At 40.7% G+C, this 26931-nt stretch overlaps 1 protein-coding gene across 1 annotated transcript in view; it reads left to right on the top strand.

Annotated features, from left to right (window-relative positions):
* The window catches only part of IQGAP2 (IQ motif containing GTPase activating protein 2), a 197749-nt gene that overhangs the window by 159297 nt on the left and 11521 nt on the right, over positions 1-26931 (top strand). Inside the window, exons 19-30 of the mRNA XM_054986150.1 lie at positions 344-415; positions 670-739; positions 896-1104; positions 3132-3281; positions 6097-6260; positions 6793-7017; positions 7839-7979; positions 8337-8421; positions 13178-13410; positions 16152-16284; positions 22341-22443; positions 23190-23331. Of these exons, the coding sequence (XP_054842125.1) occupies positions 344-415; positions 670-739; positions 896-1104; positions 3132-3281; positions 6097-6260; positions 6793-7017; positions 7839-7979; positions 8337-8421; positions 13178-13410; positions 16152-16284; positions 22341-22443; positions 23190-23331 (1727 nt within the window). The remainder of the gene's footprint in view (positions 1-343; positions 416-669; positions 740-895; positions 1105-3131; positions 3282-6096; positions 6261-6792; positions 7018-7838; positions 7980-8336; positions 8422-13177; positions 13411-16151; positions 16285-22340; positions 22444-23189; positions 23332-26931) is intronic.

Here is a 26931-nt window from a genome sequence, read left to right as displayed (position 1 = left end):
TAAACTACTACAGCCCGTTTTTGGAAATAGTGAGGAAGGCTCCATTGACATGCCTGTATTGAATGTCTGCCACATTATTCTGCTACAGTCACTGCCACAGCAGTTTCATTCTCCCCTTAGCATTATAGTGTTTTCAGTGCAGCAACGTTTATGATCTGTTTAGTTTGACTTAAAATGTGTGTGTGTTACCGTCTATCAGATTGGGCAAAAGACCTAATTTTGCCAGTATGTTGTTTGTGAACAGTTGATTCTTAAACTAATTCTTAATTTTTAAAATACAGAATAAAAGCCAAATCTACTTATGTTTCGCTGAAGAGTCTTTGTATTCCTGTTTGACTTTCAGATTCAGTCATGGGTCAAAATGTGGTTAGCAAGAAGAGCATATAGGAAACGGCTGCAGTACTTCAAAGATCATGTAAGGCATTTTTCTCCTACTGGGTAAACCTCTCTGACTCCTACTACCTTAGTTTGGCTGGAGAAAAACAATACATCACAATAAAACAGACATGCTCTTCCTTTTTTTATAGTTGGGGAGGGTGGGTGAGAGGATGAAAACCTGTCCTTGACCATCCTGATTGGTATTACATTTAAACAAGTAATAATAACTAGTCACATATTATCAATATTTCCAATGTAGTGATGTCTAAAAATGAGTAATCTTTTTTTCAGAATGAAGAAATTGTGAAAATTCAAGCTTTTATTAAAGCAAACAAAGCTAGGGAGGATTATAGAACACTGAGTAAGTGTTGGATTCTCTGAACTGTTACTAGTGGGCAAATGCCTGCACAAACACCAGCTCCAGGGTTGCAAATGTTTTGTATTTTTAATTTAAATTTACAGTGAAATGGCTGAAGCTCTTTTTTAATTTCTAAGTTGTGCTTTCCATTACTTTTAGCTGGTTCTGAAAATCCTCCTTTGAACGTCCTCCGCAAATTTGCTTATCTTATGGATCAGAGTGATTTAGACTTTCAAGAAGAGCTAGAAGTAACAAGGCTAAGGGAAGAGGTGGTCACAAATATCAGATCTAGTCAACAGCTGGAGAAGGATCTGAACCTGATGGATATCAAAATTGGGCTGCTGGTTAAAAACAGAATCACTCTGCAGGTAGGTGGAGGTGATACAGGTTTCACTGGCATTGCTATTAGGATAGACTCGACAATAAGAGAGTGGCAAGTGGGCAGTTTCTGCAGGCTTTCTACTAACAATATTTGTGCATATCATCTGCCACGATATCCTATGATCTGTCAGTAGTGCTCTACTTTCTTATTATGGACATGCAAAAACTTGTACCTCACTGGAGCCTTCCCTGATGTCCTGAACTATGATATTACCTGTATTTTCCTATATGTATTTCATTGTATTTTTTACAGCTTTGCTTCATGAGATTCATTCCACCCCTACCTCCATCAGAGGTTGAAGAGAATATACCAGTCAGTTTCCCCACTGCTGCTTGTCCCAGAACAGCCGTAGAGTGATAATTTGCAAGGCTGGCCTAATCCCATGTCGCTCCTTACTAAAACTTCCACAATATTTCTAGACAGGGGTTTATAAAGGACTTCAGAAAACAGGGGTGGGAGATATCATCAGCACCCAAAAGAGGGTATGTTTCCAATATTAAACTTGATGTCAACCAGAACAGTCCCTTGGCCACCTTTTTTCCGCCAACAGTCATTTCCTGGTCTTTTTAAACTTCTTGCTTCAAAAGTATTTTAGGAAGAGAACCATTAAGATGGTTGGATTTTTGTCTTGAAGGAAGGGCAAGAGCAGAGTTGAGGTACAAAACAGTGAGAGAAATTACACGGGCACCTAGAGTTCCCAATAAGAAGCTTCTTGCATTCAATCAGAAAAGATTTATCCCCTCCAGTAGAAAAGTGCCTCACAGTTACTTCTAATTAGCCAGTTGTTTACAAAATTACAAAGTTTGTATTTTTACTCCTTTTTAAAAATTTAATGAATGGCATATATAACCATTTGAGCATTGAATTGCAATCCATGTGATGATATATCTCAGAGTCCCCAACCTTTTTGAGCTCGGGGGCACCTTTGGCTCTTTATGAGCGGGCAGTGATCTCCACCCCAAAATGGCTGCTGCAGAAGAGGGATAAAAAGAAAAGGAAAAAAGCCCAACCAGGGGAGGAAGGGAGAAAGAAAACGGAGAATAAACAGAAATGAAGGAAAGCCTGAAGGGAGAATGAAACTGCACGCTGACTAAGGAAATTCCAGGTGCACTCAAGTCCCCCTGATTTTGTAATGACTGTGGTTGCTATTGCAGTCATGGAAAACCTTTTCATTTGAATTGGGCAGCTAATAACAATGCCTTATGATGGCCCTATGCACTTTCTGAAAAGCTTAGCAGGTGCCAGAAGAAGTGCTGGCATGTGCCATAGTGTGTTCAGGTGCTGTGTTGGGGAACCCTGTTATATCCCTTGGCTATAATAGAGAGAAAATACTTAATCGTATATATAGTAGAGATCTTAAAGTTCTGCTTGATGTATATTTCTTGTTTCCAATGAAACACATTTCTGTTTCAATTATATTAGGCTAATGTAGTCAACATTCCAAATTCAGGCATCTGAGTGAGCATTATAAGAAAGGGTATGATGTTAATAATTACATATTGTGTGCCATTCTGTTCTTTTTCAAACAGAAGACTGCATAAAAATTGCAGTATCCTGAGATATAGTTGGGAATACCTGTTGTTGGTTCTTCCCTTTGTCCCCATACTAGGGCTGCCGATCCCCCAGTGGAGGTGGGGGAATCTCCTGCTCCCAGCCTTCTCCCCCCACCCCGCCACTACTCACCTGGCCAGTGGGGGGAAAGACACAGGAACAGGCCTCCTGGGCTTATTCAGCCTGTTTGGGGGCCCAAATCAGCCCAGCCCAGCACAAAGCCCAGGAGCACTTCCAGGGCCTACACAATAACATCACTCCTGGGAGTGATGTCACCGTGCCATACTGGGAACATGCCCAAGAGGGAAGAAAGAAAAAGTAAGTGCCAGGTTCCCCTCCCTCCAGGAGGGTAAGGGGACCTGGCAAACCCACCCCAAACTTCTTAGGGTGCTGGTGGAACTGCATTTTTCATTTACCAGACCATTTGCATGCGTTATCTGGCATTCTCAATTGTATTTACAGGATGTAGTGTCACACAGCAAGAAGTTGAACAAAAAAAATAAAAATCGATCAGAAGAGATGGTGACTGGGGAGAAGCAGGGCATCAAAGGCTTGAGCAAGGAGAGAAGGAAGAAGTTGGAGGCCTATCAGCACTTGTTTTACCTTCTCCAAGTGAGTTGTCGCATTACTGAAAATTCTTGTTTTATAAAAACTCACAATGTGTTTTCTAGCTGGAAGTTTCCAAATTTACATTTTCAGAAGCTAAGTAATACTTTTGCTGTGTCATGGTTTCTAACTATAAATACAGATTATACCGATGCTGGTATAGCACCATCAGTTCCCATTCTCTTGTAACAATTACGGGTGCAATATAAAGGATATAAAAATGGTTCACTTTGATGACAAACTGAGCTCATGTTACTTTAAAGACAATGCAGCCTTGACAGATGGAAGGTTCAGGGGGTTTATCAAGCTCTTTGGGTCCACAGTGCGTGGCTTATGCTGCTCTCGCCACATTCCAGGCCATATTATTGAAACATCTTCAGAACTAGGAAATTATATCCTTGGCTGAAATAACATCAGCCTCCTCTCAAATTACATTTCAATTAGGAATACAGGTATCCAGACACATGGAATCGATAATTTGCCAACTTTTGGAAAAGAGGTCTTAAATTAAAAGAATGTTTAGTCTGTCAGGAGAGGAGTATGGTGTACTGACAGTTGAAAATTTTTTTGCTGTGACATATTGGAAGATGGTGCAGTGTTGTGAACTGCAGGAGTGTGCTAAGGCCTTGCATGGGGCAGTGTTAGTGAAGAGACATAGTGTGGAAGGGTATGGGAGAGTTAATATATTGAGGCATCTTTTAAGGGAGGAGGGAGAGTATGATGTTTCCACCTCCTCTTTCCCTCCTCTTTGTCCATAAACAGCAAAAATGGCACCAGAGGCATTTTTAAAATTCAAAAGTAACCATTTTATTTATTTTAGAGGGGAAAGGGTAGGTGAAATCAAGGGCTTGAAAATTTCTGAGGTAATTCAGCAAAGAAATCTCTGGGGTAAAATCAGTACATGCACAGACTTTAGTTCTTATGCTCTTCCCAGATACTTAACTACTTAGGTTTAGAGGCTTCTGTTCCCATGTTTTCCCCCAAACACTCTAGTACACTTTCTTTTAGTATTCTCTTTCTCATGCTCTTCTGGGCATGGAGCAGGGATCACTGGGGCAGTTGGCGGGGGGATAGTTATAAATTTCCTGCATTGTGCAGGGGGGGGGGTGGACTAGATGATCCTAGAGGTACCTTCTAACTCTATGATTCTATGATTCTTTGGGGTTTAAGAATGCTGGTACTCACTCTCTAGTACCCCAAGCCTCTTCAAACACCATTGCTTTCCTTCCATTTTTAACTGAATCTAAAGGTCTCCAAAAGGCAATTTCCAACCACATCCAACCAGGGATCTTTTTACTCTCTAGAGATACCTCCCTAGTAGCTGGATTTGACTGTGTAGGGAAAATTCCCTCTCCTTAGAAGAGCTATCCCCTTTCCTTAGCCTGAATGGGAGTCTGCACCTACTCCCAAAACATCCTAGCTAACTTTTCCCCAGTTCTTCTGTCGGTGTTAAACTGCTCTTAGTTAGGACTCCATCTCCCAGCCTGATCACACACTATTCTTCTCAACTAGGGCTGAAGAACAGCCCTCCTTTTTCCAGCTCATGCTACCCAATTAGATTCCTTGGAGTAGCCTATCATTCAAAGTGCTCTTTGTCTCTGAATGATTAACCTTTAACAGTCCTTCAGCTGTTTGTACAGCACTTCCAGGCTTTGAAAAAGTGCAGTTCATCACAGAGGGATTTGGGGGTTGTTATTTTATTATGATTTTAGCTGTAAATGTTTTAATCTATTATTGTAAACCTCCTTGAACCGCAAGCAAAGCTGGAGTAAAAATGTTTTAATAATATAATTATATAATATAATATAGAATCTGATTCTTGGGGACTTTCTCATCAAAGTTGACTGTGGAAATTATGGGTGTGGCTCCTGGGCACATGGACAAGGGGTTAAGGCCTGCAGCATATTTAAATTTAATAGCTCTGCAATTGCCTTAGTTGGTTTATAAGTGAACTCTAATGGGTTGGATCCATGGATCCCTTAATTCTTGCTCCCAGTACTCTTTCATTCCTAGAAAAGTTGAGTCTCAGTAAGACCCATGTGGTTTAACAGGTATGGAAATCAGGAAGCAACAATGAGGAGGTGGATAGGAGAAAAAGTGCTCTCTTTCTTTCATCAATGCAACTCTGCAGATGGAAAACGTGGAAAGGGCTATTTAACTCCTTTCTTCTCAGCGCACGGCTGTTAGTTTATGTGAAACACATGGTCCTGGGAATCAACTTTCTTGGTGTCAAAAAGACGTACTTGGAGCAGGGGAACAAGACTGGCATCTGTTAAAGGGCCTTCTGCTGATGGATCTCAGGATCCAACCTAGTGTCTTGCAAGGAAATCTTGACATCTGTTTGTGAACTGCAACTGATCTACCTTTTTCCACTCCATCTATCTGACAAAGGGAGCTTTGACTCTGGAAAGCTTAACCCTAGAAATCTAGGTCTTTAAAGCACTACTGGACCCGAGTCTTGCTATTCTACTACAGACCAACATGGCTACGCACCTGCAATCCTAAGAACACTTTCCTGAGAGTCAGCCCTATTGACTAAAATGAGACTTACTTCTGAGTAGACATGCTTAGGTTTGCTCCCTTAGTCATGGTTGAGGAGTTCTGCTTTACCCAGAGCAGAGTGTTGAAGCTCAGTATTTTAGTATCTTTTTTTTCCTATGGTACATGCAATCTGCTGTAATCAAGTGTTCAAGCATAAACAAGCTTGAATTGGAAGAGCATTTCTGATTCTTCAGGTTTCTTGGTGCTGGTATTTAAGAATGCAAAACTTGAACCTTTTCATTAGTGTGTATTTACTATAATTCTTATACTCCTTCCATAGACTAACCCAACTTACTTGGCAAAGCTGATCTTCCAGATGCCCCAGAATAAATCCACCAAGTTTATGGATACAGTTATCTTCACACTGTACAACTATGCATCTAATCAGCGAGAAGAATATTTGCTACTGAAGCTCTTCAAAACTGCTCTAGAAGAAGAAATAAAGTGTGTATATTAAATGAACCATAGTCCCCATATTCAGCTTTTTTGTCAGGAAGTTAGTGTTCCATGTGCTGAAACAAAATTACCAGTTTTTACACTTCTTGTGGCATGTTTGGACTTGCTGAGCAAAGTTGGGCCATTGGACCTAGTTACTAGTCAGGGGACATTGGATCCAAAGGTTCTGTACCCTTTCATGGAAAGACTTCTCTTGTTCACAGAACACTTTTAAATCCAATCCAGAGTGTTTTTATAGTTCTAACTAGAGCAGACTTGCAGGATCATGTAAACCCTAAATGGATTGATTTTTTTCACAAATCATAATTCTATATTTCTATTCATGAATGGAAATATATATTTCAGCTTACTTTCTATTGAATAGAACAACACTGTCAGTTTTAAAAGAGTTAATTGCAAATGAAAGGAAAGGGGGTTTCTAATGAATTAACAAAAACAGCTAAAGCAATAATGTTCATTGTACAATATTGAAAAGTAATATTTTCAGTTAGAATACAAATAGTGATCTTCTCTATTGCAGTTCCAAAGTAGACCAGATTCAGGATATTGTCACAGGGAATCCTACAGTCATCAAGATGGTTGTGAGCTTTAATCGAAGCGCTCGAGGACAGAACGCGCTGCGACATCTGTTGGCACCAGTGGTAAAAGATATCATGGATGACAAATCCTTAATCATCAACACAAGTCCTGTGGAAGTGTACAAGGCATGGGTAAACCAATTAGAAATGCAGACTGGAGAAGCCAGGTAGGTGCAACATGAAAAAACTGGGCATCATTTTCAGTATCCTTATGTTTCCTTCTGAGAGAGTCGTTATCTCTAGATTAATACATACAAAAATCTGAACTATGTTTCACCTTACTGATTTTTCTCATGGAACGTTTACTTTTATTCATAGACAAAGATGTGTTAGCTGCTGTAGAATTCCATTGCCTTCTGTTTGAGGATATAGGAATGTTGCTTCATTACTGGAAAAATAGCATGTAATCAAAACTTTGCTGGTAAATCATTAAAATACTCCTGGGAAGAAATTGATGTAAAAACATACTTTGGCCAGGATCCAGATATCCCCATGGATGGACCAGTATTTATGCTGTATCAGATGTTGCTCTAAGAGAGCATCTGATCATTCATATTTTCCCTTAGCCGTATGGACAGTTAGTCCCTGTTGTAGCAGAGTATGGCAGAACTGATTGTTTGGTTCCTTCCCAGCTGTGATCTCTGAAATGTTGCATTCTGTATTTGTTGGGCTATGTTTTATTGGCTCAAAACTATGTTGCTGGCCCGTCTTGTACTGGAGTGATTGAATAGTTAAGGGGAATGTTTAAAACGGGATTTGGCACTTGGGAGCAGATATTCAGGTGGCTGATGGTGCTGCAGCAAGAAGTGGCAGAGGAAACCCCAGTTAAGTACATGAAAACTCCCTGTGCCTTTTTGGAGTTTGTTCTTTATATTAATATACAGAAGTATTTTATCTGAACCATTCTTCAGCGGAGACATTACACTCTCCATCATTACTTACTAGAAATGTGATTCATGTTTACTTTTTGTTTCTGTCTTATTTGCAGCAAGTTACCTTATGACGTCACAACAGAACAAGCGCTGACGCATCCTGAAGTAGTGAATCGACTGGAGTCCTCGATTCAGAGCCTCAGAGCAGTAACTGATAAAGTTCTTGCCTCCATATTTTCTTCTCTAAACTTAATGCCGTAAGTATAGGCATTTTATGCAACTTTTATGCAAAAGTTCCATTTTATTGGAACTTTTGTGCAAAATAAAAATCTTTCAAAACCAAGATATCTCATACATTCAAATTAAAACCTCATGATATGCTTTGATTTATAAGGACAGTCACCAGCAGAGGGGAGTATTCTCTCCGTAACACCGAAACCAGCTAGTTTACACCTTAGCCCATATTATATATTTTTCTTTTTTCATGCCATATTTTGTTTAGTTGATTCTAAGAAAGCAATATATAGTGTGTGCGTGCTCTATCTCTCTTTTTGTTGACTTGAATAAGTTGTTTTCACCCATTATTTTCCTTTTTCATGTGTTTTTACATGTAGTTATGGAATGAGATATATAGCCAAAGTTCTGAAGAACTCGCTCCATGAGAAATTCCCAGAGGCAACAGAAGATGAGCTATTAAAGGTAGATGTGCAAGGGTGATTTGTTAGCCTCTTGTTTGTTGAACTTTATGTTGAGAGGGAAAGTTTTTTGCATTGGGGAACAAGGTACCTCAAGAGAGATAGGAAGAAGGTACTCAGAGATTTATCATTTAGAGATGCTTTTAGAGAATCCTTTCTCAGAAAGGGTTCAGTTTTAGGCTTCTGTTTCTTTCTTTCTCTAAAAAAAGGTTGTAGCATCCTCAGCTGGTGTGTCCCTTTTCAACTGCTCTGTCTTCCAACCCCACAAATGCTAGGAACCGTCACCCACATCCCTTCATCATGGAGGAGCATAACTGGGTAGGGAGCAGGGCTTTTTTCAGCAGGAATGCGATGGAACAGAGTTCCAGCACCTTTTAAAAATACTCGGCAATAGCACATGGAAATAATATTATTTCAAAGATTCCTGTTTGTTTCTCCCTCATTTCCCTCTTGAGAGTTCCACCACCTCTTTTCCCAGAAAAAAAAAACCCTGGTAGGGAGTGTCAGAGATCGCCAGTGGCAATTCCTGTGCTAGAAGTAGTATGATAAATACAAGGGGAATTAACAATTTGATTGCACTACGAATGTGATGCCTACTCCTGTAAGCTGCTACTTCAGCACTGTCCTCATAGACTTTTATTTTTTTTTGTTTTTTGCCTAGAATGATTCACCTAGAATGTTTTTAAAAAACATACACAACTTGTCTAGAGTCTTACTAGCACTAGAGCAAACATTCTTCTATTAACCTTGTTTTTATGTAGTTTGTATGTATATATAGCGTGAGAATGTGCCATTTGGTCCAATCTGAAGTGCTGGTGCTTTTGAGGGATACAAATTCTTCTTGGAATATATTAATTCCATGAATGGTCATATATATCTGTATGCAGCTGAGCAGTCTCTGTGGGGCCAAACTAGATATGGCATATAGGATATGAGATCTGTGATCAGATATCCTGCTCTTTTTAAAACCAACTTGAAAGCAGTTGTTTAGGGTGGATAATTTTACCCAGGAGCATTTTGTTGAGGGAAACGGTCATTTAACGCTTTCATCCCTTGCCATTTCCTTGATTTTAAATCTCTCCCCATTCCCCAAAGTTGCTGCTATTAGCTTTGCATGGAGCAAAAGATAAACAAAAGGTGAAGATGGCTGTATATGTATTGATTTTTATTCTGCTTAAGGTGCCTTTTCTGTAACTGTACAAGATGATGCTATTATGAGCTTCTGTTGAACCCCTTTCAAATATTTTCAAATTTCTGTGATGCATATCCTATTGTTATTGTTTATTGAATGTCCCAGCTGTTGATTGGCATTGACTTACAATGTATAATCTGCTATGATGAGTCTCAGAAAGAAAGATGGACTATAAATAAATAATTTCTCAGCCACTCTGACAATATGGTCAGTGCACTGAATGTGGAAAGGGCTCATTACCTTGATAAAAGGAGATACATTTAAGGGAGCATGTGGACTCAGTATCACACTACCCTTCCCTGCCAGCCTTTGTCAGAATTGCCTGTCTGTTTAGCTGTGTGCATGGAACACAAGCGCTCTGTGCTGATACACTCCTCTGTATTCCTCTATGCAGAAACCATTTTTGTGACTAACAGGGGAAGGCCAGCATACCTTTTGTACATAGATCCTTATTGTTGGATTTGTGATGCATTTTACATTTAGTAACTTGAGAGTAATTCAAGCTGGACACTGCTATCATACAATGCTATAAACGTGTATATATATATCTTAACATATACTAAGAAATGTGTCAATTGCTTTTGTACATAATCAGTGTTTTAACATCTTAATTTTACCTTTTGGGCAATCCATCTTATACTTGCTAACCAATACTGCCTCAGTTTGGAAACTCCAATACCAGAATTTTTTTCTGGAGAAGTGTTCACACAGCTTAATCAATAACAAAAAGTCAGAAAGGCATGGTTCAGATGTAATGGCAGACCATGAGCTCATGTTAAGTCCTGTGTTCTTTTAGACATTACTTGCAAATCCTGTTTTGAAACAGGGTCACAAGCCATGGTTTGGCAGTTCAGAGGCAACTCTGTAAGTCTTTCATTGACTTTGGACAAGTTGGAGGAGGATAGAGAGGGAATTAGCAGTCCAAGAAGCACAGGTCTAATTCACATCAAGATAAATCATAGCTGGCACTGCCACTTACCCACAATTACAAGCATGAATTCCTACAACCATTAAAAGCTGAACTTTAAAGAGAGGGTGCTATTTTCCTGAGAGTTCTATTCTTCATTTTGAGGAAAGTTTAACAATATCAGATCAAGTATTTTTATAACAATAAGGAGACTGTTATACATACTTTTACTGGAGAAATACCTTAGTAACTTAGGAACCAAAATATATAATAATAATAATTCTGGGACTAAACTAAAAGTTTGTAGATAATTCACCTTTACAAATCTTACACAAAAAATATTGTTTTTCTACAAAATGTTAGAAGGATTGAAGGAAATTCCCTGAAAAAGAAAACAGGGCTTCGTTTTAAAGTAATGAAGCTTTTAGATAAACAAGAGATTGTTTTGTGTAGGGGTGTGAACCCTCGCCCTGCCGCCAATTCAGTAAATCCAGGGTTTTTTACCAAATCTGAGAAAAAAATTGGAATTCCCTGAATTCCAGATTGATTCTCTAATTTGGTTTGGGTTATTTCTGAAAAATCCAGCCATTGTTTTTTATGGGAAAATCACTCTGGGAGATATCTGGTGGGCTGGAGGGGTAATTTTTCAACCAAACTTCACTAAATTTGGAGGGAATCTACTGCTCACTGTCCTGTAAAGATCCCCAAGTTTCATGAAGATTGGACTCGGGGAGGGGGCAATTTTTGGGTCCCCAAAGGTGCCCCACCCACTCTCTGTTATGGGGGGGGGAAATGTGGGCGCTATCTGGGGAACTGGGAATGGCATTTTCCCTGCAAACTCCACCAAAGTTGCAAGGGACCTACTGCTGACTATCCTCTAATAACCCCCCAAATTTCAGGAAGAATGGATCCCGGGTTCCAATTCTACGAGCCCTTAAACAAGGTCCCCCCATCCACTCCATTATTTCCTATGGGAAACAAAGTTTCCTATGGGGAAAAAGTCAATACTGACTCCCAAACTGAAGCACAGGGGACAGGACACTGCTGCAACTTAGCCCAACAGAAGCAAACTGAAGCTAGGAAATACTTTGTGCTTGTGGTTGGGTACTGCTTGGTTCTGTTCTGTGGTGTTTCCCCACTGGCTGAACCCCATGTCTGGTTGCTGTGAATGACACTGGTTCTGTTCACCAAATTTGGTGAAGTTTGGTTGGAAAATGGCCCCTTCTGCCCATCAGATATCTCCCAGAGTGATTTTCCCATAGAAAACCATGGCCGAATTGTACAGATTTTTTAATTTGGTAATAATTTGAGATACTTGATTTTTGATTTAGAATACCTGGATTTTATTGAATCAGCCAAAATCTGAATTCCATACGGAATTGTACACCCCTAGTTTTGTGTTGCCAAAAAAGGGTAGAAGCAAATTACCAGTCTGTTAAAGGAAGTTGCTCAATGTTTCTCCTTCTTTCTGCCATCTTCAAAATCAAATAAACCTGAAATATTCAGTTGTGAGGGAAATATGTGAACTTTGAATTCCATCTGATTAATAAAATGTGGGCATTTGAGAATGGGTCAATAACGCAAGTTCCCTTTGCTTACCATCTCTCAGTGTAAATACAAATATATTGTGTCAGGGACTCGATAGCTGCATTCAGGTGTGATGCGAAGCTCCAGGTAAACTCTGATCAGGAACCAACACGACGCTGCTGTGCTCCTGCACACCCTCCTCCCAGCTCCCTCTTCCTCCGACTCTCACCACTTGATTGGAACTTCCTGGTTTGACTGCTCTCACATTCTCTTTCTTCTAAACATAGGCACCTCATTGAATTGAAGCTTGATGATTTCACACAAATTAGAACTCTAAAGTGGGATTCAACTGAGATTTAAATCCCTGGCATATATGGAGCAAATGAACTCTTAATATGTGGAAACATTTGCATTCAGACATCACAGTGAATTGGAGCTTGCTCAAAGCAAGATGTGTTCTGTTAGGATCTGGGGGAGCCAGGAACATAGAAACCAGTTGATTAGGATTGAACACAAAGCTTCATTTCAGCTTGTGATGTCTGAATGGAACCTGTACGTGCTTGTTCTGTGTCATGTGGCTAGAGATTTGGGGGGGAATCTAGGAATAGGAGAGAGTATTGGCTTAAATAGTCAGACTCTGAGACCAAACTGTTCAGAGAAAATTCCTGGGAATTATGCATATTTATTAATTTCTCTGTGGTATTACTTACTGCTGTATCCATGCCATTTCAGGCAAGGAACAAAGTATATGTTTGATCCAATACGGGGTTTTTTAACTAGATTTAGGTATGGATCCTTCCTAGATTTCCACTGATGCAAGGATAGGGGGGTGATTTTCTATAATACCCCCTCCTCCAGGATATCTTAGATTCCTCCAGGCTATCACTGAGGGTCCCCTTTCCCCCAGCAGCAGCATTTTGAAGTGTGTTTTGGGGTACCACAGAAGGAAGAGGTAAGTTAAAATCACTCCCCTTCCTTGCATTTGCAGAAATCTTAGGTGCAGAAATCCCCTCTTTCTCTCTCCCTCTCTATGCTTGTGTTTCAATCATAACACGTCCGTCATTGCAGTATTGCTAGTTTAGTGGGATGAAGACTAGAGAGGAGAAAAATCTGACTCTTTTTTCTCTCCTGTAGATCGTTGGGAATCTCCTCTACTATCGGTACATGAACCCAGCCATTGTTGCCCCTGATGGTTTTGACATCATTGACATGACAGCTGGAGGCCAGATCCATGCTGATCAGAGGAGGAATTTAGGTTGTGTGGCCAAAGTTCTTCAGCACGCTGCCTCAAACAATCTCTTTGAAGGAGAAAACGCACATCTCTCGTCCATGAACAGTTACCTCTCTCAGACATATGAGAAATTCAGGTCTGTATTGCTGAAGCAAGTGGGTAAATTGGATGTCAAAGGGGATGTTGGTGCAGATCCTCTTTTATGGGTGGGCGATGCATAATTTCAGGCTCACTTCCTGACAATTTGCTTCATTTATGGGAATGCATCTCCCCTAAAAAATTTTCCCACCTAATCTTATAAATTCATTCACTCTTAATATTTTAAAAACAAACCATTCCACCCTGGTGATTATCATAATAAAATTTATGCTTCTTCAAAAGTAATAAACACACTGTATGTTTATAAACAAAGCATTTCCCAGCCAAGAAGATTTATATACAATGCATTCCTTGTTGAGTAATATTGTTATCTCTGTCTTTTCTTTAGACAATGGTAGGAAAAGATGTTTGTTGACCAAACTTGGGGAAAATGTGCGCTTTGTGCCCCTGACACTGGATAACTCTTGAGTGTCTGTAATGTAATCAGTGCTGGATGAAAACAGCTTTAGTGAAATGCATTTTGTTTAGCTGGGATATGAGGCCGGTCAGGAGCCATTCAGTTTGTTGTGCTAGTTTTACAAAGCCCAAATATTAGGGGTGTGCAAAGGCACCTCGATTCGGCTTTCGCGAACACAGCAGGGGGGGCACACCAAAGGGCTTTCCCGAACACAGCAGGGGGGGCACACCAAAGGGCATTCCAGCATTCCACCTCACAAAAATAACACAACTCACTTAACATCAGAGAATCACAAAAACAATTCCTGTCAAAAACACTTTATTTCTTCAACAGCTTTATGTTACACAGCAGGGGGGCACACCAAAGGGCATGGCAGCAGTATCTTACACAAAAATAACACAACTCACTTCACATTAAAGAATCACCCCCAAAATTGCTGTCAAAAGCACTTTATTTCTTTAACTGCTTTAGGTTACACAGTAGGAAGGCACAACAGGGCATGAAAGCAGTGTACTTCACAAAAATAACTCACTTCACATCAGAGAATCACCCAAACACAATTGCTGTCAAAAACGGTAAAGTGGGTTGTATTATTTTGTGTAGTACACTGCTATCATGCCCTGTTATGCCCTCCTACTGTGTAACCTAAAGCAGTTAAAGAAATAAAGTGTTTTTGACAGGAATTGTGTTTTTGTGATTCTCTGATGTTAAGTGAGAGTTCTGTTATTTTTCTGTGTGGGGGATTGCTGGTGTAATGTGTCATAATGCTTTGCCTACTTGTACTTTGAAAGGGAGAAAATAATTTTTCAAAAACTATTTTGTCTTGTTCGTGTTTTATTCTTTGTTGTGCAGTTGGTTCCCATCATAGGGAACAATGGGGAGGCTGGCCAGCCATCTCTGTAGGTGGTGGGGGTGTCAGGGGGTGGTTGTCTGTGTGTCAGGTCAGGTGCTCTTTCCCAGGGACAAGTTGGCACTCAGAAGTGTGCCCACCATTGTGGCACCCCTGGGCTGTGCGGAATTGCCCTGGGAAAGAGAGTTTAGAAGTTCCCAGCATAGGGAACAAAGGGGGAGGGCTGGCCAGCCTGTTCCTGGGGTTATGGGTGTAGGGCTGCTGGGGGTGGATTTAGGTCTGTGAGGGGCTAATGTGGGGATTTGGGTCTGTGTGTGGCAGCTGGGGGGGAATTGCGTTTGTGTGGGGCTGTAGGGGGTGGACTTTGGGGGCTGAGAGCACCTACTTGGGGAGGCCATGAAATGCCCCCCCAAGTGGGAGCTGGCTGAGCCTTGGTGGGGGTGGGAGGAAAGGTGGGAGAAGGGCCCCTGAGGGTTGGGGGGCATTTTGCATGCAAAATGCCACCCATGGCAAGACAAGCCTCCCACAGCTGTAAGTAGTAGAGAAAAGAGCACCTACTTAGGGAGGCCATGAAATGCCCCCCCCCAAGTGGGAGCAGGCTGAGCCTTGGTGGGGGTGGGAGGAAAGGTGGGAGAAGGGCCCCTGAGGGTAGGGGGGCATTTTGCATGCAAATGCCACCCCTGGCAAAGGAAGCCTGCCTCTTCATTTTTTCCCCATAGGAAATAATGGAGATCAGCAGCAGCAAGCACAAAATAGGAGATTAGCAGCAGCAACCTAAAGCTATGCCCTTTTATAGGCGAGGATAGGGGGACCTGGTTTGGGGGGCCATAACATGGCTCCCCAAAGTCCAATCTGTCTGAAACTTGGGAGGTTGTTAGAGGGGAGTTAGAGGAAGGCTTCCACCAATTTTGGCTTGATTTGGTGGGAAAATGCACCCCCAATGGGAGGCTTTTCCCATTGAAAAGGCTTTCCCGAATCGCCCCGAATCAATTCAGGGCATGCCGATTTAGGATTCCCGAATCGATTCGGGATTCCCCCAATTGATTCGGGATTCCCCGAATCACCCCGAATCAGGGTGATTCGGGATTTTTTCGGGATTCGGATTCCCGAACTGCACACCCCTACCAAATATTTCAGTACATGTGACATTCTTGCTTGAAATTTTAAGTGGTGAGTGAATACATTACAGACTCTTCAACCGATTTGCAAGGCCCTGTTGTTGTGTACCTAATTTTAGATATTTAGCCTTTTAAAAACAATCATGCTGCTGTTACCAAAATATACTCAACATTAATTAGCAGTAGACATATTCCCAGTTGAGGAGACACCCCACTTTGATCCATTGTATTAATTTACTTTAAAAATTTATGCCTTACGCTGTCATAAATTCAAGGTGTCACAACATCTGTCTGGCTCTGCCAACCATAGATCAGTTGAAAGTATTATGGGATGTTTTTTCCTCTCGCCTTAGGAATTTTTTTCAGGCAGCATGTGTTGTTCCTGAACCTGAAGAAAAATTCAATATTGATGAATACTCTGATATGGTGACACTCAGCAAGCCAGTTATATATATATCTATTGAAGAAATTATCAGCACTCATTCAGTAAGTGCACAAAGCTTGGTTTCTATTAAATCTTGATTGTAAGATACATATGGCTTGAAAAGTACTGCAAATCTAGTCAGAAGTAAGTCTTTTTTAGAAATTAAATTCATTGTACTTTGGTGAATGTGTTATTTCTACTTTTATCAATCCAGCTGTTTTTCAGACTGTTTAGTAACCAAAGTGTTATAAAGGGAACTGGGTGTAGCAAACTGAGGGGAGATGCTATCCTGACAATTTTCTTTTAGTTTTGGACTGTTTAAGAGACATTGCAAGAGTCCAGAGTTCAAGTGTCTAGTGCTTCCCATTGCCTTTGTGAAAAGTGATGTTTCCCTTGGAAAAATATAATCTTCCAGCTGAGTTTTGGAATTGCTGTCACATCACAGAAAACCAATGATTTAGGGTAATACTGCTGACCTGCAAATTGTTTGTGTTGGACCAGGAACAGATGAACTTCAGGAATAGCACTTCTTAAACATGGGCTTCTTAACCTATGTTTGAACCATATGGTCCTTTCAAAGCAGCTGTGCAGTATAACTCCTAGAATCAGTTTTGCTAGGAATTTCACGATGTGCTGTTTTATTTAAGGGTACCAAATAGTAATGTGCATATTTACATATATCTTTGATTAAGTTGCAAAATTATCCACACATATTTGCAGTATTCTATTTTTCTATCTATGTACATTGAGGATTAAACACCAAAGCCAACTAAACTGCAACTTCAGCATAAATATATATGATTAAATTAACCTTTTTCTCTTTGGCTTTTAGAAGGCTTTAGAGTTAACGTTTTAACATATGTAATATGTTTAGGTTGTCCCGTGAAATTCTTTGAAAGTTAAGCAATGCCAAAGTTATAGCTTCCTGCACAGCTGCTTTTCATTCCTTTCATTTATAATCATGCATTTAGTAATCTCTTCTTCAGTTGCAAAACTACAGTCTTAAGGTTTCATGGCAGTAAGAAAAAATTGTTACCAAAATGTTGCTTTCACAGCATTAGCTGCTGTGTATGTAGAGAAACTGTTGAGTTTTTTAAATACTCTGATGTAGTTTGCCATAATCTAGAATACTTTTTCTGTCTTCAGCATCATGTCTATTAAAGCTCAAACACCATCAGTTATTGTGCCTCTTATGTTTCACTTGTATCCCAGGCTTAGTAGACTGAACCGATTTCTCAAAGAGGGGCTGGGATTTCATGGGTTAGATTGGTTAGAGCAGAATATTAAACCTACCCTGACAATATCTCTGCCTGTAGGTAGGCACATTCTTGTACTGCTGAAGAAATTAGTCGTGTCCTGTCATCTCATTCTATATAGTAGAGCCTACTTCATATTTCTAGAATGTGTCTGAATTAAAGAGCAATAAATTCTTAGATACTAAATACCTTCTAGGTTTATAGGATCTAGAAATACCTAAATATTACGTCTGTAAGTATTTAGACTCTGCAGTCCTTGTGTGTTCTCTGCAGACTAGCTTATTGTATAGACAATAGCCAGCTTGATCAAATAAGTAACATCTGTGTTTGTTGCGAGGTCTGACCTTGGGTTTGTGCGTTAGTTATGTGGGCTGGTGGTAGGGTTGCCAGCCTCCAGGTAGTGGCTTCAGATCCCCCGGAATTACAACTGGTCTCCAGGCCACAGAGATCAGTTCACCTGGAGAAAATGGCTACTTTGGGGGGTGGACTGTATGGAATTATGCCATGCCAAGGTCTTTTCCCTCCCCAAACCCCACTTTCTCCAGGTTTCTCCAGGTTTCACCCTCCAGATCTCCAGGAATTTCCCAACTTGGAGCTGGCAACCCTAGCTGGTGGTGATAGCAGCCCCACCCCCAACCTAAACACAAGGAAATGTCCTTTTAAGAAGTGCCATAGAACCAAAAGAAATGTTTGGAATAACATTTCTGGGTGCAGCAGATGTCATCCAACACCCGTCTTGAAGAGAAGCAGGGACCAGAAGCAATGCCATATAATTGGGGGGGGGGGACCTTCTCACGTGTCTCCAGTTTTGTTACGTTTATGGTTGAATTTTTTTTATTCATCATAAGGCAGAAACTTCTTCAATTTGTCTTAACTCTTGCCAACACAATAAATACATCACCATTCTTCACTACTGGAGTTATTTGTCCAATATCAAAGCTGTTAGGACCCATCCATAATGAAATATTGTGGCAGCTCTCTGACAAGTGTTTGAATTGCTTATGGTTCTGTCTAATCAGGCCTTGCAGGAAAATGTCTGTTCAGCTCTGTAGTGCATTGCCAGTACCTTTTCTATTTTGAAGCACAAGACAGAAAAGGAACAAAACCAGACCAAATAAGTACATTGTCTAAAGGATTTTACCCATTACATACTGTCCAACTGAGCATAAAAACAAGAATATCCACACTGAGCGATCCAAATTCTACTACTAACTATTCTGTTGCCAGATCCACCCTTTGTACAACTCCTGACCTAATCTAGATGCATCTTGAGCGGGGACATTAATTTTACCAAAATGTGGATTCATTTTACTTTCAACAGCCAATCTTGAATCTTGGGCATAATTTTTTGCTTCCATTTCCTGACAAAGACTAGTAATGTTCTGTAAGGTATGCCAAGAGATTTGAAGATCTCTTGGCATGTCAGGAACATTATTTAGCAGTAATGTCTCTGATTTGTAGGGAATTTGTTTTCCCAACCAGGCTAATAATCCTCGCCACTTCCTTCCAATAATTAGAGGCACTTTTGTGTCTCTGCTACATATGGAAGAAGTCAGCCTTATCTACTCCACTGAACCAGCTTTTACTACTCACCATATTATAGATCTTTGCCACCCTTGAAAGAATTAAATGGAACCTATAAATAAATTTTCAAGTTTTTTCTAAAGTGCAAACAAATCATAAGGTGATTATTTAAGTTAATACCTATTTCTACTTTATATTATTCATACCATTACCTATTTTTGCCATCCTACAAGAAAATGTAGATTCGGTTTAACCATCATATCTAATAAAATGTCAGGTATATTTGAAAGAATATGCTTCTTGTATGTTAATCACAAGTTCTCAAATTATGATATAGGTCTTTGAGCAAAAGCTTTCCATATCATTCCACACAGGGCTTGCAGGAACTCAAATATTATCATACAGTTGTTGTTTTTTTAACGGCTGAATGTTCTGGGTTCACTTCAGCCTTATCTACTTTAGTCCTTTTCAGCAGAAGGCAGCATTCTTAGTGTTTTTTTCTATAAACATTAATATTGTTACCATATCATTACCATCTGCAGTAGTCTATGTATGGAATAAAACTGCTGCAAATCTAACATGTTCCTTACATAAAGAGATCTCCAGCAAGCCTTTAACTGTATATATTGATGGGCAATATTAATTAGTTAAAAGATTTATTCATCCAGTACTGTCTCTGCATGCAGTTTTGCTGCAGGCGTGGCTTGCTTTCAGATTCAGAACTGAAACTGGGTGATCATCTCATTGGCTGCTGATACTAAATTTTGATAGCTCATACTTGACAAGAAGTTTAATATTTCTACCTGCCATAAAGTGTACCAAGGAAGGCAGTAAATAACTGCAAGAACCTCTTTCTACTTCATGGGTAGAAAAACATATTTTATGTTGCATAATTATGGAACCTTGGTCTGCTATCACCTAGATTAATGTGCCAAAATGTACAATTCTGTGGAGCCTCGAAGAAATTGGATCCTATCAATCATTGGGCTCAGAATATGCAATGGAGCATATTGCATCTCTCCTCTGTGCATAATCATTCGAACTTCTGTGTCCGAGCCCAGTCACAAGGGGCACCTCTAGGGATCTGGCAAGGGCCTGCTTTGAGGGATGCTGGAGATAGGAGTCCCCACTTAGCGCCCAGTGGGCCGGGTGTCCTGAGGACTCCAGCATCCTGATGAGCTTGGCCTGTGTTTGCAGGAGGATGTGCTGCTATGATGGAGAGGCAGCAGGGATGGCAGGGTGCGGGTGCCATGCATTAAAGGGAGTATGGAGACACAGTTGGCTAGGTGCAGATGACAGTAAACACAACTGAGGGGAGAAGAACAGCAGTGAATTCATATCTAGCCTTTTCCAAGTTGCAATACAGTTGTTGAAGAGCAACCACTGGGCCTACAACCTCTTCTGAGCTTCCATTGCAGACAACACTCTTCTTACCCAGTCATCCAACCTAGGACAGTGGTACCTTCACTCTGGTAGGAAAACATGTTTGCTGCTCAGAGTTCTTTGACTTCAACCTTTGTGTGAAGACTGAAATGTCTCTTGCAATCAGGGCTTTTTTTCAGCTGGAATGCTGTGGAACGGTGTTCCGGAACCTCTTGAAAATGGTCACATGGCTGGTGGCCCCACCCCCTGATCTCCAGACAGAGGGGAGTTTCGATTGCCCTCCGAGGGCAATCGAAACTCCCCTCTGTCTGGAGATCAGGGGGCGGGGCCACCAGCCATGTGACCATTTTCTCCAAGGACGACCCACTGAGTTCCACCACCTCTTTTCCCAGAAAAAAGCCCTGCTTGCAATTGTCTTTGAATAACATTTCTACATTAAAATCACTCCCACTACCCGGAGGCTAAAGATGCAACTGAATACCAGCTCCAGCTAATGTGTTTAAGTCTGCAATATGTTCTACAAATGATGCAGTCAAGCTTGAAACAGTTCTTCTTCCCATCATTTTTTTTAAAATAACCACTCTAATGAAGAATTTTGGACAACTTCAAAGCTTCCATTCTATTTTGTGGAGTTTTGAAAGTCATAATAAGCTGTTGCATGACTTTTGACTTTTTTCTTTTAACCAATACATCTACTGCAGTCTCTTTCTGCTTGGTCCAGGAACTAGCAAAATAATTCCAGGAAATTCACAACTCTGGCCACATTCTTTACACTTATCTGTGAATCAACACCTACTTCAAGCAGTCTACCAACCATTTGTTGGTAGAAATATCTTGCCGCAGATTAAATTGTGCTATTTAAAGGATCTGTGTTTCCTGTGACAATATTACTAAAACCTCAAGCAATAGCAAAACCTCTTATTGATGTTACTAGATCATTGTCCTGCCCCCTTACAACCGAAAATTCAATTCATATTTGCCTTGTCTGTTCCTGATCGTGTGGATGTATTTTTGAGTTTCGAAGGCCTATCGCTTGGCCTCTGGAAGTAAAATTGAGGTGTTAGAACTATCTGCTTGCAGAAACTCCAGAGGTTGGCTTGAATTTGTCACTTTTTGTGGACATTCCTCTAGTTTTCAGGATGAAAAATTTGGTAGCCTGTGAAAGATCAAATATAGAATCCATTAGCAACTCAGTTTGATGAAAAGACAGAATGCTGGAGTGGTATCCGCACAGTGTTGAATGAGGCCAGTATTAAGATAATTCCCAGGAGTCCTGCAAAGTAAATGCAAAGAGCAAGTTTTAAAACATAGTAATTTACGTTATTTTGGGTCCAAGTTCTTTTGTAAATGGATGTAATTCACTATATTACTGTTCTTGAAACTGGATTTTGAAAGCTTTTGTAAAAATACCTTTCTAAAATCCTGTTTGATGGCAACTCCTTGATTTGGCAGGGGGCGGGGGGATAGGAACTGCTGGGTTTCTGTGCTTGCTTTTTTTTTTAAGACTTCTTTTGGAAGTGAGATTTTTAATCTGACAGAAAACTAATATTGGTGCAGCTATGACACTGTTTTATAACCGCAGTTATGAGATTGTGAGTGGATATATATGTTCCTTTCCTACTGTAGTTTGAATTCTTCCTGCCTTGCAGTTTCTAAACATGCTTGAAGCTTTGACTACATAAGATATTGAAGAAAACAATATCAGTGTGATGCAGTAAGCTTGTTTACTTTGACAGATGTGAAATGGGAATAATTTTACTCCCAACAACCACTGAATGTTGCATTTTTCCTTCAAGAGAGAGTCCACATCTCTCCCCCCCCCATATTGCCCCCTGTAGTCCTTATTCAGTGTTTCTTCCATTTCTCTCACCATTTATTTGTGAATAAATCTTGGCCTCTGGAAAAGGGCTGTTTTCTTTTTTAAACAGTGTTTGTTGAAACTCTCTCTTTTACAGTTATTGCTGGAGCATCAAGATGCTATTGCTCCTGATCCAAATGACACCCTAAATGAACTTCTGACAGGGCTAGGGGAAGTTCCTGATGTAGAGACTTTCCTTGGTAAGCTATTTTTTTTGAAGGAATGTCAATTGGATCTAACTTTTACCTAGGCATAGAAGAAATAAATTCAGGGCAGTGTGTATTCCACAGTTCCATGTGATTGTACAAAAAGTACAGAATGCAGTACTTCTTACGTTACATTCCAGCTTTTATTGCTACAAACAATAAAAGCTGGAATGTGTGAGCAAAATCTCAAAAGAACAGATGAAGATTTCTTGCAGTTGGGGTGGTACTTGAATGTCCTGCAGCTCCTTATCACTCCCCATGATTAGCAAAAGCAGAATAAGTTATAAAAATTATATTGTTATGTACAAGCCTGCATAAAGGGTTGTAGGATTTGGGTAAGTTTGCTACAGGATTTTGATCTTAGGATTTTCTCCCATGGCCTGTGTATAAAGCAGCACGGTAAAGCAACAACAAATTACTGCAAATGGAGCACTTTCCCACACTCCCCTTCCCCCTCCACTGCAACACACGGAACCCTCTCCCTTGAAATAATTGTGCTTCTGGGAGTTAGCAGACTCTCAGGAACAGAATAGGAGCAAAGTGTGGGAGTGGAGCATCAGCAAAATTGTACGTGCACCTTCCTGTACTAAAGTAAGCATTGCTAGTACACCAGCAGAACAGCTTATTTGGGATCTTATCCTTGTATATTATCATTCCTGGGTTTTTTCCTAACATTTTATAGATACAAATATGAAGATTAACCATTTTAACACTGTTATTTTCCCCATCCCCTTTTGCAGGAGAAGGAGCTGTTGATCCCAGTGACCCTAACAAAGAGAACACATTAAGTCAGCTTGTAAAGACAGAAATTTCTCTTTCATTGACCAAGAAATATGACTTACGGGAAGGTGAAGAACAGGACATCAAAGGCCTGATGATGAAGTATGTATTTTTATAGAACTTGGTGCTGTCAGAATTCAAATATGGTAATATTTACTAATTTAACCATTCTGTGTTTAATTGCTGTTTTATTTAGTATCTTTATCATGCTGCCTCTCCATGAATCTTCTCAAGAGGTTATTTTGTACTTAGCAGTCAGCTTCATATAATTTTGTGTGTCTTTACAACAATATCTTCAGTTTGAAAGGACTTTGATTGGGTTTTATTGGTAATTGGAAGGCAGTGTACTGACCAGCAACCATGTGCTCAACTAAATTTCAAACACTGTGAATGTAGTTCATGGAGTGGTAATAGTGAACAACTAATAAGCTACTAGCATTTAGTCTAAGGGAAAGAAGTAGTCTAAATCAATTTAAATAAAAATAGTGAAACATGTAAAGACAAAATTGCAAAAGTAGAACTGTGCTTGCTAAGAAATATGACAGAGAAAAAGAAGGGACGTGGCAGTGGGGAGACACTAACCAAATTTAATATGTGGCAAGTTCCTGATAAATGCCAGCCAGATGATCGTGGATCTTAGCAACTGAAAAAGGGAGCTCAGTTCGGGAAGAGGACTACAGCAGTACCACAGCAAAGCGACTCGATTTTCGTAAATTATGTTGCTGTCATGTAGCTGCTACTACAGCAGATACTATATCTTGTTCAAGAACTGGGAATACCCTGCAGCCAAAACCAGTTCAGAACATAATGGCAAATGAATTGGCAGTCATTGAAGATAGCTACATGGGCCACTAGTCTGATCCAACAAGGCTCTTCTTATGCTCATATCATATGCCATAGTGAAGGGAGCCTCAACATTCAGAGGCAGAAAACCACTAAATGCTAGTGCAAGGAGGCAAATTGGGGCAAGACCTTTGCCTCCATGCCTTGTTGTTGGCCCTCCAGAGAAACTGATTGGCCTTTGTACAAGAGAGGAGGATACCAAACAAGATGGACCTCTGTTCTGATCTCACAAAGCTTTTCTTATGTCCATCTGTGCTACAAAATGCCTGTAATGAAAATATATTGTGCAGTGAGTGAATTCGCACCTGGGGCCAATTCAATAGAGACTGTGCTTACTGCAGAATCTGACCCGCATGTGTGCATGTGCACAAACACATACACACCCTGCTTATCACAGTTCCTAGGGCTCGCAACTCTTCGCCCGCTTTTTGACATGCCAGATATATGTAACATAGATGTAAGTTTGGGTACTAGCCAGCCATCAGATATTTCTTTGTGAAGAAGTATGGAAAGTTTGGTTGGGTTCAGTGGCACCCCCCTGTCAAATAAGCATGCATAAGATTATAAGAGCCACAAAAGCATGAGAAAATGTTGTACTTACCCAAAAGGAAGACTAGGGTTTTTATTTTCCAGGTATATCATCAAGAAAATGAGGGTGCTGTCTTACACTTGCATTCAAGTATGTACAGTTTAAAAAAAATACCTTTTGTATAAAATTTTTGAGGGGGATTGTCTTATATTCAGGGTCATCTGCCTTTTGGGTAAATACAGTAGTAGCTATATAGGGGTGTGCAGCCCGCTTCGGGTTTACCTGAAGCGGGAAAAATTTCGGAAATATCATAATTCCAAAGTGGCAAGCCACTTCAGAATTATGGTATTTTACTCGCTTCGGTATGTTCCGTAAATATTCGGAGCATACTGAAGTTGATGGTGGGCAACTCTTCCACTCCCACCTCCCCGGGGCAATCCCTCCACTCCTCACCCACTTACCTGGCTGGATGGAGAGCAGGAGGGTCATCAGCTGGGTGGCAGGCCACCACCAGCATGAGGCTGCGGTGGCCTGGAGCCAGCTGGCTCCTCTGCTGCCACACCACCTCCTGAGCCTGCAGGGCGGTGGGGAAGGCCAGAGCCGTCTCCTCTGGCCCTTCCTGACCCTCAAATGGCTGCCGCGCTGCGGCAGCCATTTGAGGGGCAGGAAGGGCAGGAGGAGGTGGAGAAAGCCCTTCCTGCCCCTCAAATGGCCACCGCAGTGCCGTGGCCATATGAGGGGCAGGAAGGGCTTTCTCCACCTCCTCCGCCACTCCGCAGCCCCGTGGCCCCACAGGCGGCAGGGAGGGCTGGAGCCACCACTGCTGCCGACAAGGTAAGTCAGGGTGGGTGGGGGTGGGAGTGGGGGGCTGGGGCTGGAGTGATGTTTAAAGGGCCCCGAATGCTTCAGAAATCCCGAATCTTTACGGATCTGTTCCAATTTGGGCTTTTTTCCCGAAATGGATTCCCGAACCGCACATGCCTATAGCTATGGCAGATAAAACAGGAGAACTACATTGTTACAGCATCTTAAAGATAGCTTCTGCCTCATAGGTTGCTGCAGTGTTAGGAAAGAACCAGAATTGTGAGTGACTGAGGAGATTGCTATAATACTCTCGTCTGTGTTGCAGCAAATAGGCTAGGTTTCAGGCTGATGGTACACAAGTCAGAATGCAGTATGGTAACGTACCTGATCCATAATTTGTCCTAGAGAGAACATTTTCTTCTTCCTACAATATCAGTGTAGCTCTTATCCAAAAATAGATGCCATACTAAAAATGTTTACATTTAGCATATCGCTTTGCAAATTAACAAACCTTATTAAGAGCAATTCTTAATTGGAGACAAATCTCAGTTCAGAAATTAAGATTCTGGCCCTAAATATACAAAGGTGTAAATTGGTATCAGTGGAATGTGTATAAAAGTGTGTTTAACACAACAAATTTGGCTGCTACACTTCTAACAAATGTGATTTTTAATGGTTACTCTCTTCTCTACTTCACACAAAACCAAATCCTGTTGACTGTTGTGCAACAATTTCAGCACCTTATCAACTCTAATCTGGTTGCTTGCTTCTGATACCACAGAATGCAGTTTTAAGTTAATGTGACTGCTCTGGGCATATTCATGGCAGGATGCTCTTCAAAAAAACTGCAGTAAGAACACACAGTAACCGTTCTCTGATAAGGTATATGAAATAGAAGATGAATGTCAGGATATAGATTAGGCTTTACAGGAAACCGAAGGAAACATCTGTCTTGGGTTTTGTTTGCTAGAAGGAAACACTGAGTAATCCTGTAGACTCTTTTTAAATAGGCACATGTGCTTTGCACAAGTGTGGCCGAAATTAACTTACCCTTGCACATTTACTCTACGCTGCTATTTTAGCTGCTGTGGTACAAGCAAAAGGAACAGTCCAGCTATACCACTTGCTGTTTAAAAATTAAAATCTCACACACCCAAAGTTCATTGTTTAATCATTTTCCAGTAATAAGGATGCTCTGATGGTTTCATCTACTTCCTTCTCCTTCATCTCTCTCAAAGTCTCATGCCGGTGGTGGCTGCTGCTGCAGCTAGATATTGTCACAGAGCATCATCAAGAGGATAGAATATTTTCAGAACGAGCACAGTAAATTGGGCCGTAGCTCTCTAGATCAGGTTCCCAACCGTTTTGAGTCTGTGGTCACTTTTTGGATTTCTGGCACAGGGTGAAAGATGCAACTGCAAAATGGCTGCCACAGGAGGCAGAGGTAACTGCAAAATGCCTGAGAATCAAGTTATGCAGCATGCAGTACAAAAGCAGTAAAATCAACAACCTCTGAAGTACCTTAT

This window comes from Eublepharis macularius, chromosome 8 (genome assembly GCF_028583425.1).
Source record: "Eublepharis macularius isolate TG4126 chromosome 8, MPM_Emac_v1.0, whole genome shotgun sequence".
Taxonomy (NCBI): domain Eukaryota; kingdom Metazoa; phylum Chordata; class Lepidosauria; order Squamata; family Eublepharidae; genus Eublepharis; species Eublepharis macularius.
This window is presented reverse-complemented; position numbering and strand designations above follow the sequence as displayed.